This window comes from Phyllobates terribilis, unplaced genomic scaffold (assembly GCF_046119375.1).
Source record: "Phyllobates terribilis strain yellow unplaced genomic scaffold, ASM4611937v1 Scaffold_2__4_contigs__length_985480577, whole genome shotgun sequence".
In the NCBI taxonomy this organism is placed as follows: domain Eukaryota; kingdom Metazoa; phylum Chordata; class Amphibia; order Anura; family Dendrobatidae; genus Phyllobates; species Phyllobates terribilis.
In genome coordinates, this window is record NW_027362762.1 from 161,777,115 (window position 1) to 161,791,086 (window position 13,972).

Sequence of the window (13,972 nt, forward strand, 5' to 3'; positions counted from 1 at the left end):
GTTGCAGTACTGGACTAGTCTGGTCTCTGGTCGAATCTATCTATTGTTAAACACCCAACCATTTCAGCGGCAAATAAAGCATGACACGATCATACGCGGGTATGATTCATGCTCCGCGCAGTTTGACAATAATTCCACTTTAAAATTTGCATGCATTAAAAATTCTGAAGTTTTGACACTTTGTCCCCCCTTTTAAGAAGATCAAAAGTCCTCTTCTCTCCAGTTTCCATATCAGTGGGATAGTTTGAAGTCTATTGTCTGTGGGGGGCATCCCGGTTCTCCCTATCCTTTGACAAATGTCAAGGGAGATAAGGATCCAGTATGTTGTATTTTCAACAGCTGATCCTTTTGTTTTCGGAGAGAGAAACTACTGCCAGAGGAGTCTGGCGTCTCTTACAGAGAACACGGGGCCACTAGCCCTAGCTGAGGGTTCCTGTGTATGGGTGAATCGGAAGTTATAGCTGTCAGCAGGGTCGTGGAGTTGGTATAAAATGGACCAACTCCGACTCCTAAAATATATAATAAATTGGGTACAATAGTTCAGTGCAGTTTGTGGGGAATATTTTTCTAATAAGAATTTGGGAAAGTTATGAAATGTCCTATTCTTGATCTAAGGGTCTAGACTTTTAGCTGAGATGAATCTGTGCCACAGTAAATTTATCACTTAAACATGAGCCGTGTATAAGGGAGTCTGAGTCATGGAAATTGAGTAGTCAGAGTTGGAGGTTTGGCTTACTGACTCACAAGCCCTGGCTGTCAGACATACAATTAAGCTATCTAATGCTGTATGAGGGCTCGGTCCTATGATGCTGTGATGCCTCAACCTAGATTTACTTCTACCTGTGACTGCGATAGCCAGACTGCTTGCACTTTTAATGCAGATGAATCACAAAGTTGACTTTTTCATAAACCTAATGGCTTAAAAAATTATAAATAAATAACTGGAAAATCATTGTAATTCTTTTACAAACGTATTAGATTTACTTTTACATCTGTGCTTTATTTCTGTCTTTTAGTGTGAAGCCTCCGTTTCGATCGTCTCCAAACCCTTCGGAAAGAACTGCTGAGGCTGGCACTACAACTCTTTTACCGTTAGCCGATATCCATGTAAATAGACCGAACTCTCGTCCCTTCCCATCCGATCGGCACATCACATCTCTAACTGGACATCAGGATGTTTTTTCCAAGGACTCTCAATCTTTACATATAGAACAGAATGGTACAGATGGAGCAGTGCGGGGAAGGTAAGCAGCTGCGTTTCTTCAAAAGTATTTGGGCCCTAGTCCTCAAAGCTTTCACTACAGAATTCTGGTTTAAAAAGCTTTGAGAAGTTGAAAATTGGATGGGGGGGTGTATGTTTTATTTCAATGTGGTAAGTACTTACTGACAGGTAGTTGCTAACTATTTGCCTGTTCTACCCAGCAACGATTTCTGCTGGCTCAGAGCGGTCATGGACAGCTACCGCCAGCTATTCTCCATCTTCCATTGATAACTACCTACCTGTTAGATTTTCCGATGGGGCCAAAGACTAACAAACCCCTTTTAGATCAAGCAATTGTGCCGCATTGGCCCTGTTATAGACTTTGTGTATAACAATGTTTTGTTTTCTATTCCCAGGAGAAATGTCTTTAGAGGTAGACGAAGAAGAGATGACGAGCGACCTTCCGTAAGTTTGTTTTTCTTTTAAATTAAAGTCAGAAAATTTTAATTTGGTTTTGCAGTACAAAGCCAATTATGCCTCTGAACAAATTACACATTTGCCCAGGTATCTTAATAATTATAATCATGCACGTTGTGCATTTGTAGTCTCTCATTTCTATAATTCATGGCATATGCCTGAGGATTCAGGTCTTAAGTGTTTTAAAAGGTTGAAGGAAATCTTGCTCATGAGTACAATCTGCATTGTAACCGTGCACATGGAAATGTTGTAGCTAGTCACCCATACTGCTTTATAAAAGGGAATAAGTCGTCTATAGATTTGAATAACCATTGCATTGCAGATCTGGTGATTTTGTATGGCCCAGTGATGATCAAGTATCGCGCTTAGAGGGAACAGGGCTGGCATTCATAAGTCTGAGCTTCCTTATTTCACCTTTTCATTCTTTCCTTATTTCTACTTTTCTATCTGACCTTTCTGATCACTGTCCTCTTTGCTCAGACTCTTGTCTGTTTTGCCTTCTCAATGATCGCAAGATTATGAGATCTGAGGGCTGATGGCCAGATTCATCTGATCCTGTGTGGACATAAAACCTGTGCAGTGTGTTGATATTGCTTTGTTTCAGCGGCCCCTGACTGCAATGGAAGAAATGGCACCAGCACCAAAGTTTGACTTGCTAGCATCTAATTTCCCCCCATTGCCTGGAAGCGTCGTGAGCACGCCGGGGGAGCCTGTACTTGAGAGCAGGATGGCTGATGTTGTTAAAGGACTCTGCAAGGAAAAAGTAGGTCTCAGAACTTAATTAGGAAATAGTTTGTTCAAGAATTGTCCAACTACTTTTTTTTTTTTTGCAACTTGCTTTTCATTATTGTATTCTAAGGTCCCTTCCTTCAAAGCTTTTATGCCAGATTTCTGAAGTAAGAAGCTATAAAAAGTCACATTTTTGGTACAACTCAAGTCGCTAAAAATTTGGCGACTTTTAGCGTTCTCACGCAGATTTGGCAAAGTGGGCAGTTATAAGGCATTGGCCTGGCAAATTCATGAGCGGTTGCGTACCTTGCACCCACAGATCTCACTCTAGTCTTCAGTAAAATTTCTGGCAAGGGCTCATCAAGACCGGCAAGAAAAATGCTGCTGTTGATGAATCGGCTCCTTAGTCTTGAAAAAGATTTTCCACTTATAGAAAAATGAATGCCAAACTTTGATTGTTATGTAGAATAGCAAAATCTGCTAGTACTCGCACTCCCCGGGCCTTATACCGGCCGTCCGCCACTACTCCAGTCTCGTTGTTTTTTGTTCCAGTGGTGAGATCAGTTTGATGGCTCACATCACCACAACAATCACTGAGATTAATGGCTTGTGCCATCTACTTTGGCCAAGATGTGGAGCTCAGTGGTGGTGAGACTGGTGATCATGACGTTATCCCTGCAGCCAAAATACTAAGGCTGGTGCAGTAGTGGAGGGTGAGCACTGTATGATTTTGTTTAATATGATGAGCAGCATTTTGGTGTCTACTTATCTAAAAGTAGCACACTCCTTATATTCTGATTTGTTCCAGGAGAATAAGGAATTGCCTCAAAGCTTGACGAATCCTGCTCAGGAAGAACCTGCAAAAACTCCAGTACAGCACACGATCACAAGCTCAGCGCAGCATCCTACACAAGCGGTTACACCGCCTCCCCAACCAAGGTAAGCAGGTGTTAATTAACTTGGATAAATTGGTGTCTAATGTTTAAAAACTGTCTGGGGAAAGTAAAAATTTTGCCGGTGACTTTTTATATTGAAATAACTAACAAAAGAATAATTACCTGGATCCAACGCTCCCTGGTCTGCATTTATACCGAAAGGGGGTAGTCCCCATTCCAGCAGATGCTCGTTATTTTTTTATTTCATCATCCAGTATAATTGACATTTTTCCGTTGGTCGTTATGCAAACGATGATACTCAAATTATACAAGAAAATAACTTACTTTTTTTTTGTTTTCCCTTCTGAGTACCCCAACTGTTTCATTCTTTTAAAGGGAATCTGTCACCCCCTGGGACTTTTCAGACCGCTAATATGGGCAAACAGGTTATAGAAATGTGAATCTATACTTACCTGTATGGCTCATATTAGCGGTCTGCTTTCAGTTTAATCGCATTTTTATTAAATGATGTCTGCTAAGCTTGGCGTCCCCCGGACACCAAGAAATGCCCGCCTACTAGCCCTATTATCATACTTACCCCAGCTCCCCTGCACACAAGTTCCCTGCTCCACAAGGCTGTACGGACTTCAGGGAGAAGAGCGCCGTCCGTACAGGGGAAACAGGGCAGGCGCTGCATCCGGCCGGGAACTGCACGTCACAGGGCCCTGTATGCCCATATTAGCTGTCTGAAAAGTCCCAGGGGGTGACAGATTCCCTTTAAGTTAAGCTGTTTGAGTTAGTTTTTTGCGTAACCAGCTGTAGCATAAATTTATTTTTTTTTTATATTTCTTTAATGTAACAAAAGCAGAAATTTGACACAATTTTTCATATTTTTTCTTTTTAAAAGCATTCATCTTGTGGAATAAATATTAAGTTTTACAGTGTGGGTCCTTACGAACGTGGCGATACAGAATGTCTTAAATATTCATTTAAAAAAAAAAAAAAGTCCCACAAAAGAACTTGAACATGTAATCCTATGATAACTTATGTAATACACTGCTCTACTTAGCCTAGGTAATGCATTGCACTACATGTTAGCATTTGACTGACAAGTAGCTTATTAGATTCTGCCTCTGCAGGATATAGTAGGCTGAGGTATATGGCAAATGCAAATAAGCCATTGTTGGGCCTCTGATTGCCATAGCAACTCATTGGCTCCTTGCCGTCGTACTGTAGAGGTACTGATGGGCTGACAAAGGGAGCGTTCTCCCTCTGTTATTTTCTGCACAGGATGCTGTTAGTAGTGGCATCTGAGAGGTTTTGAGATCAGAGCTAGATCTGGTCTCTGCGCACTCAGCATTTCCAGTGCCCATGCCACCGCTTAACTGTACTTCCAATTGAGGTAAATTACCTACAGTATGGATTCACTGTAACTTCCATTTACAGGAAGGGGCTAATTTCAAAGAGCATTTATAGTAGCCGACCAACTCATACTAAATGAGAAAATGCTTCGGCGCTCCATGGCTGCCGGACCAGAGCAGTGCGCAATTCCTTGGCCGCGCCTCGAATGTCGACATCCTTAAACACTTATTGTGCTTACTAGGACCCTGTGTTGTCATGGAGTTCTAGAAATCTCAAGATGTGCCCAGGATATCTGCACTTGAGTGCTGTCTGAGGAAGTTCTTACTGTCCAGCTGCCGCAGAGTACCAAAGTGGACACCGAACCTGCAAATCATTTTATACAACTCCATACATTACTGACATCCTAGACTTTTAACCATGTCTTTAATGTACATTAAAAAGGTGACAAAGTATTCTGGGAGTGATACATTTATTGGCTAACCAAAAAAAACTATTTGGCACTTTGAGTTCATGGTCTCCTTCATGCTGGTTTTCAAAAAGGAGCCTCTGTGCTCTGAAAGCAGTAAATACCTTTTATCGGCTAACCAAAAATTCTCACCTAGAATACTTTGTAAATTATTTTATGCCCAAAAGTATTCTAGGAGTGATGCCTTTTATTGGCTAACCAGAAAAATATCACTCCTGGAATACTTTTGTCATTTTTGGGCATAAATATATTTACAACTACTGTATATACTCAAGTATAAGCCAAGTTTTTCAGCACATTTTTTGTGCTGAAAAAGCCCCCCTCGGCTTATACTTGAGTATATAGAAATTCCAGTGGTGGGGGAAAGGGGGTAGGTGGTTGCGGTGGAGGAGCGGGGCACAGGCAGTAGCCGGCTGCTGCAGCTACCACGTGTGCCCGCTGCTAAAGGGAAAATTAATATTCACTCTTCTCCACGTCCATAGTCCCGGCGTGGAGAGGAATGAATATGCCGGCTGCTCACATCAGCGCGTTGAGAGCAAATGGCAGTGATGTCATGCGCTGCTCAGAGCTGCTGCAGCAGAACAGGATGCAGCGCAGGAGCAGAGGTTGGGAAGGTGAGTGTTTTTTTATGTGTGCAGTGATGGGGGCCATGTATATCAGGATTGGGGGGATGAGGGGGGGCCCACATGCATACAGGATGGGCTTGTACTCAAGTCAATAAGTTTTCCCAATTTTTTGTGGTAAAATTTGTTAAATCGGCTTAGACTCGAGTATATACTGTGTCTTATCTATATATATATATATATATATATATATATATATATATATATATATATATATATATATATATATATATATATATATATATATATATTTATTTATATTTATTTATATTTTTATTTTTTGGAAACCTCAGGATTTGTTTTAAAATACCTTTGCATAAGCAGTCATAAATGTTTGTTTGCCTTCAACTTCCTTTTGTAATTAAAGTTCTGTTCATGTATTCCTCAACCTTCATTTTAGTCTTCCAGCCCTGTGATGATTAAGTATCGCGCTTAGAGGGTAAAAGACTTGCAGATGTTGTTCTGTGCTCTTTATCATTTTTCATTCTTCACAACTAACTACCCTTTTTTCCTTTTATTCTTTTTATTCATTCTTTCTCCACTTCTCTTGATTTTTCTGGCCGGAATTTCTCTGCATTGTTCTTCCAATGACTGCAAGATTATGAGATCTGAGGGCTATGATATAGCGGAGACTACTAAATACACAAATGTGCAGCACCTCATTTAATCTCACTGTTTGTTTATTGTTCCTTCATAGCAACTCAATGCCTGAGAAAAAACCTGCAGAAAATTCTTGTCACAAAGATGTTGCCAGCCAGACCTCATCAGTGCTCCCTGTATGCACTTCTGCCTCCTCGAAACCAACTAAACCTGCTGCCACTGCACCTATGGGGAATACATCCCCTGCTCCGAGTACACAGGTACTAGTAATATATCCCCCCTCTTCAGTTCTCCAACAGTCAGTTTAATGAGCAGTTACATAATGTGTTCAATGGGAGCTGTTGGTAAGTGTCGAAGTGTACTGAGACATCTGATGATCAGTAGGCTGTGGATGAGTTTACAACATCTTTGTGTCTGCGTTGTTTCTTCCAGGGTCCTGCTCTGTTCAAGCAGTTTATATTCTCCTAAACTTGTGTATTCAGCTTTCCTTCACTGATTAAAAAAAAACCTAAGGAGATGAACTGGAATTCAAGTTAATGTGCATGTAGCTTGTAGGCGCATGTTTACACTGGCCACTAAACAGACAAAACCTAAGATAAAAACCTAATAAGCAAATACCCTGCTGTAAATAAATGGCAATAGTGCATGAAAATAATGGTGTGCTTAGTTAACATAATTTTGATAAAAAAAAAAAAAGTATAAGCCATCCCACCACGTTATGGTGACCCTATTTGGGTTGTTCCTAACTTCTAGTATTAAAACTCTGGTCTCAATCCTTCTCCCACATCTATGTCACTTGACAAATAGTAAGGTTTTAATACTAGAGGTTAGGACCGTCCTGAATAGGGTCACCCTGATGTGGTGGGATGGCTTATAATTTTTATCAAAAATTTTTTTTTTTAACTAAACACTCTATATTTTCAAGCAACTTTGCTATTTATTTACTGCCGGGTATTTGCTGATTGTTTTTATCTTGGGTTTTCACTGAGTAGTGCTCACTCCAATCATGCAGGGATCTTTGGGAACCATCTTCTCAGAATTGATGGGGATGTTAGCAGCTAATCCCCCAGAAATATTTTTTTTTGTGAATAAGTAGTAAATGTATATACAGGTGCATCTCACCAAATTAAAATATCATCAAAAAGTTAATTTATTTCAGTTCTTCAATACAAAAAGTGAAACTCGTATATTATATGGAGTCATTACAAACAGAGTGATCTATTTCCAGTGTTTATTTCTGGTAATGTTGATGATTATGGCTTACAGCCAATGAAAACACAAGTCATTATCTCAGAAAATTAGAATACTTTATAACAGCTTGAGAAATGTTTTTAAAATCCGAAATGTTGGTCTACTGAAATGTATGTTCAGTAAATGCACTCAGTACTTGGTCGGGGCTCCTTTTGCATCAATTACTGTATCAATGCGGCGTGGCATGGAGGCGATCAGCCTGTGGCACTGCTGAGGTGTTATGGAAGCCCAGGTTGCTTTAATAGCAGCCTTCAGCTCGTCTGCATTGTTGGGTCTGATGTCTCTCCTCTTCCTCTTGACAATACCCCATAGATTCTCTATGGTGTTAAGGTCAGGCGAGTTTGCTGCCAATCAAGCACAGTGATACTGTTGTTTTTAAACCACGTATTGGTACTCTTGGCAGTGTGGACAGGTGCCAAGTCCTGCTGGAGAATGAAATTTCCATCTCCAAAAAGCTTGTCGGCAGAGGGAAGCATGAAGTGCTCTAAAATTTCCTGGTAGCCGGCTGCGCTGACTTTGGCCTAGATAAAATACAGTGGACCTACACCAGCAGATGACATGGCTCCCCAAACCATCACTGATTGTGGAAACCTCACACTAGACCTCAAGCAGCTTGGATTGTGGCCTCTCCACTCTTCCTCCAGACTCTGGGACCTTGGTTTCCAAATGAAATGCAAAATTTACTTTGCATTTACTTAGCCTGAATGACTGCCTTCTGAACATCTGTCAAGTCAGCAGTCTTCCCCATGATTGTGGAGCCTAATGAAACAGATTAAGGGACCTTTTTAAACGCTTAGGAAGCCTTTGCAGGTGTGTTTCGTTAATGATTCCAATTTACTGAGATAATGACTTTTGTGTTTTCATTGGCTGTAAGCCATAATCATCAACATTAACAGAAATAAACACTTGGAATAGATCACTCTGTAATGACTATATAATGAGTTTCACTTTTTTTTGTATTGAAGAACTGAAATAAATTAACTTTCTCATGATATTCTAATTTTGTGAGAAGCACCTGTAAAACAACATCAGAACAGTATTAATAAACTACAACTCATTCTGTTAAACTAATTGCATGGCTAATTTAACAAGTGTTTTACTAAAACTCAATTCAATAGCAAATTGGTATAGAAGCGAGTTGTTTTTTTTCTGGATTTGTTTGAGCTTACCCATAAAATAAGGTTATCATATTGCCATACTGCTTTGGTAAACATAAAGGTTACATAAGTTGTCATTTTTCCTCTTCTGATTGGTCAGTGTCATGCAAGGGACACAGTACATTCCCCAGAGAAGAATTTCTGGTAAAGCCCATTTGAACTTAACTTTAAGTTACTCTCTCTGATGCTGACCAATCATAAGCAAGCAGCAACACAAAAAGGATCAAAGCCCCCACCGTGGCTTAGAGCTGATTTCTCAGTGTGCGAGATGTATGACTGACAAGCCTCATCTCCTAGTCTAACCTCCTTCATGAGTCAGTTTGGGGAAAAAGGCCATGCAGCTGAGTTTAGCGGTGTCACGTTCCAATCCCTTCTAGCAGCTTTCCTGATTGCCAAGTGTTTCCGTAATCGCACTAATGTCTGCTGCGCTTAAAGGGATTGTCAGCACAAAATGACTATTCAAACAAAGTTCATGTGCTCTGTGCGTTATGGTGTGGGCAAACATTTAAGTTCACCTTCCCACCAGCTTGTTTTCCATCTATCTCCAACACCCTCCTCCCCTATGCCCTCTTTGACAGCTCAAGCTTCATAGAGCTGAAGATAGATGGAGACCAAGCAGGTGGGAATGTGTTATTAAAGAAGTTTTCAGTTACTTGGACAACCCCTTCTTATAACCCACGCTTGGCCCCAATAAAATAAAAAGCGTATATTCACATCCCTGTGCTGGCTCTTTTCCCGAAGTGTCAGCACTCACTCTCCCCAGTGCTCCTGTGCTGTTGTGACACGTGACCCTGGCGCTGAATCAGCGCTGGCGTCGCTGTCCCCGCCTCCTGTCAAGTTAAACATGAAGAGGAAGTCAGATCAGCTGCAGCACTGACTTCCTCTTAATGTTCGATTTGTCCTAAGGCGGGGACAGTGACGCCAGGGCTTTTATTTTATCGAGGCCAAACATTTAGATCAAGAAGGGGTTGTCCAAGTAGTGGACAGCCTTTTTAAATGTTTGGTCACAGAAAGAGTGCACCTAGCGACTGTACTTGGTTTGAACACTCATTCTGTGCTGACAGACTCTTTAGGCTCCGCAAACATTAGTGTCATTACTGACACACTCAGTAATCCGGAGAGCTTGTAGAAAGGTTTGTAATGTGACACTGCTAAAAACCGCTGCACTGCTCTTCCCTCCACATTCACTAATGCAGGAAGTAAGGCAAAGAGAAAATTGTACATGCTCTGCACGGAGTTCAGGGCTGTCAATCCAGCTTGGTAACCTGCCTGACTTCTGATTACTGTCGTTTTGAGAAATCATCAGAGCAGGCAGTGTGGGGGTTGGTGCAGGTGCAGCACAAAAGAGCTGACAGTGCTATGAGAGGAGGAGCGCTGATAGAAGGGTTTGTAATGTGACGCAGCTAAGTTCCGTAGCACTGCCTCTCCTCCCATACTGACTCATGTGGGAGGTTAGACCAAGAGATCAGGGTAGGGCTGTCTAACATTATACATCTCACACACTGAGAAATCTGCTTTACGCTATGGTGGGGGGTTCTTCTTTCCTTTTAGCGTTGCTGCCTGCTTATGTTTGGACAGCATCATACAGGGAGATGTACAGGCGCTCATTGAAAACTGTTACACCCACTTAGATATAATAAAACATAAATGCCAAATTAGGGTGAATTTTTAAAAAAAAAAAAAAACTTATTCTGCTTTGTAGTCACAACTTGTGTCCAGTTCAACATGAGGAAATTTATGAAAGGTCTCCTTTAAAATTATATTTTTACCTGCTTTATTGCCAAGAGTTTAGATGAAACAATTAAGATGACCTTAATGCCTCGCTATCTGTTGTACTAGTTGCTTTTATAATCTGTGCTCAATGTAGTTGCATTATTTTACCTTTTTCTCATAATTTGCTCTAGTGTTGAGCATAAATATCGGGTTCTGACATCTGCCATGTGTTCACATCAACCATCTTTTTGTTTCAAGGAACCACGAAAACTAAGTTACGCTGAGGTGTGTCAAAGGCCTCCAGCACCAGCTCCAGTCCAGCCACTTCGTGAGCTTCGTACAAATATAGCGCCACCTGCCAAAAATGAAGAAACTTCTGTTCCAGAAAAAGGTTCAGAAAAGACGCATGAAAAGGTTGAAGGAAAAGTAAAAGAAACTCCTGGGCACCGAAGTAATGGAGCACCCCGAGGTGGTGCTGGGAAAATCAGGGAACAGAGACGCCAGTTTGGACGCAGGTCTTCACCTCAGGGAGCAACACGGCGTAATGGCAAGGAGCAATATGTGCCACCAAGATCACCAAAGTAAAAACTTCTCGTCTCTTAACTATCTAATCGGACTGATGACATCGAAGAAAAAGACTTGAACGGAGATGGTCATTGTTTTGTACAAAGCGGGCATAGTGGAACCCAATGTTCATCTCGGATTTTTTGAGGTGGTAGCATGTTCCAGATATGATTGATTTAAAACATATGAAATGTAGGATTTTTTTTTTTTTTTTTTTTTGAGGAGCGGGTGGGTATAATTTGTGGGGTTTTTTTTTCTGTTTAAGTTGCAGAAGTTACCTGCTATATATCATTTTCAGGGCTTTGGCATAAACCTAGAAGACCCTCAGTCGGGGGTAAAAGAAAATATTTTTGAGAAATAGATCTGTTAAGAAAAAAAATGTAAAAAAAAAAAAAAATATAGAAATTTAAAATTGATTTTTTTAATCTATTTAAGGCTTTGCTGGTAGTATATGTATGCCATTTTGGCCTTGAAGTGGAAATAAAAAGATGCAGTGTGTGGTCAGTGTGTATTGTAACTGTGGCCATATGCTGTATTGTCACAGATTATAAAACTGAATGTACAGCTATTCTGTCATGTCTATTAGCTTGAAATTTAGTTTGTCTTTTGACCTTACTAAAATTTCTTTTTGAAGCTGTTTACCTATCAAGCCAGAACTTTTTGGAAGATAACAAGAGCTTAGCTTATAGCAAAGGCATGCGTGTCTGTAATCCAGGCTTTCTCATATGTACGATTTATTTCTTGTTTCTCAGTCTCGAGCATGGTTTTCACATTAGCTATGTTAATCTGTCAATCCATGCGGTGTATATGTATGTCATCTTTTAAGAAAGGGCTATGCATAACTGGTCAGATACCAAACACTTCTCGCTGGAGTCATTCACCCTCATATCTGTCACCATCCTGTGCGGCTTTTCATACATCTCTAGTAAACTGATGCAATCTCTCACCAACATGTGTTAAATCCATGTGTTTTGGGGGGAATTTTCACCCTTGTAGTCTTTCGGAAATGGTGACTCTGTTGCCGCATAGTCATTTGTGATCGAAGGCCTCGCGATCAAACTAATCTTATATTGTTTTTTGTTTCCTATCCAGTAACCAAAATTGTACAAATCCGTTTAAAACTTGCCCTGCCCACTGTTCCATAGTCATTATATTACTTGTATAAATTAGTTCGACAGGTTTGTGGTTTTTTTTTTTTTTTGGTTTAATCATTTTATTTTTTAGACATTAGTCCTATCTCAGTTGCACCATTCACTGCTATTTTTGTATAGCGGGCCTCTTTGTATCCGAGGTCCGCACAATGACATGTTGCATGTCTACTGAAATTGACTTGCGAGCACTCGTATCGTGCTAGTTACAAAGGAACGATGGGGCCTGTTTTCTCATTAATCACTGGAACAGGTTCCATCTTAAATCTTTTTATCTCGTTCTAGTCCAAATCTGGAAATGTGAATGCAGTGCATTTAATCCTATTCTTCTAGAAATAGGACTTTTGAGTATTTCTTAATTGTACTATATATTTTTTTTTTTCTTTCTAGATGTAAAATAAATTATCATTGATTGTGACTTGCAGAAATCTTATTATGTAAGTTGATTTAAGATGTGAAATTGAAAGAATGCTCTGTTGTGTATAGCATTTTTTTTTCCATCAGACTTATAGCTCATGTACAGAAATGCCGATTTGGAAGTGTTGGCTTTCAGTATAAATGCTACATAAGGCTTTTTTTTTTTCTTTTTTCCTCCCCATGAAAGTATTTATTTTAATTTTCCGTACAGAATATTTTGCTGCCCCTTGATTTTTTTTCTCTTTTTCTGTTGACTGGGGCTATCAAAATGTAATAAAGGCTGTGAAAATATCTAGATTATAAACTACATATGCGGTATGTTGCATGACAAGCACATGGCCTCTTAGGCTGGCCGCTAGCTCAAGCATATTCTGAAATTACAATATTCACCTTTGCCATTCTGGAAATTCAATACGTTTTTTGTTTTATCAAGATCAGATATACCAGCTTTATAGCTTTTTCATAGCAAAAAATGTTGTGAACTATTCTCATTAATGAGCATGTTCAAAAAAAAAAAATATTAATTTACAGGGTGTTTATTTTCTTGAATTTTGAGTCTTTTTTTTTTTTTTTTTTTGTATATATCTTTTTTTCTTAATTTTCTTCAGCTTCTATTCAAACGATTTATTCTACCACTATTAACACATTATATTACTCTGCAAAATGTAACGCATATAGGCAGCATCTAAAACGGTGTGGTATAACATTCCTCCTTCGATAACTAGATATGCTGGTAAAGTAGTTTTGTAATTACAGTCTGCTTAAAGTGAAATGACAAACTGTATTGCTTCAAGGAAATAATGATTTTTACCCAGTGACACATCTTTGGCGAGTGTGATAAATACACGTGAATTATTTGAGCGGTCTGTGGAAACTGCACTAGGGTAGATTAATTTGCTTTTTGATTTTATACATTTTATTTGTTATACATTTTTTATTTTTTTCCTCCCAGGTTCATTTGAGTTTTATTCTAGAATATTTACACAAGTGTGATACTTCAGTAATGCAACTTTTTTTTTCTGTTCTGTATATTGCGTTGTCAGGGCTTCCTTTTACTGTGGTACCATAGTTTTCAGCTTTGTGTTTGACGATCAAGAAACAGTTCTTGAATCTGGAATGTTATTTGAAATCTTTTTTTTTTTTTTTTCTTGTCCTGAATAACTCAAGACCATCTGGCACTTAAAAATCTGATTGTGTTAAATTAAATTGTACCCAAAAACTACACTTTTTTTTTTTAGGCTGAACTGTGAAAAAAAAATGTATCTACATCCTTTTACCTGGTGATTATAACTTGCCTTGGCAGTTATGGGGCTTTTTAGTCAAAATAAAACATGCATTTTTTTCCCCATTGTTCCAGCTTATCGTCCTATTTGAAAATTGTAAAGTAGG

The 13,972-nt window shown here is 39.5% G+C and overlaps 1 protein-coding gene across 4 annotated transcripts in view; it reads left to right on the forward strand.

Moving 5' to 3' along the window:
* The window catches only part of LARP4 (La ribonucleoprotein 4), a 43,463-nt gene extending 29,719 nt beyond the window's left edge, over positions 1–13,744 (forward strand). For 3 of the 4 annotated variants that reach the window (XM_073663209.1, XM_073663207.1, XM_073663206.1), the window contains exons 11-16: positions 1,017–1,244; positions 1,618–1,666; positions 2,259–2,441; positions 3,216–3,346; positions 6,431–6,593; positions 10,713–13,744. In XM_073663209.1, the coding sequence (XP_073519310.1) occupies positions 1,017–1,244; positions 1,618–1,666; positions 2,259–2,441; positions 3,216–3,346; positions 6,431–6,593; positions 10,713–11,039 (1,081 nt within the window). In that variant the 3' untranslated portion in view covers positions 11,040–13,744. The remainder of the gene's footprint in view (positions 1–1,016; positions 1,245–1,617; positions 1,667–2,258; positions 2,442–3,215; positions 3,347–6,430; positions 6,594–10,712) is intronic. The other variant, XM_073663208.1, reaches the window with a different exon arrangement.
* The last annotated feature ends 228 nt before the right edge of the window (positions 13,745–13,972 follow it).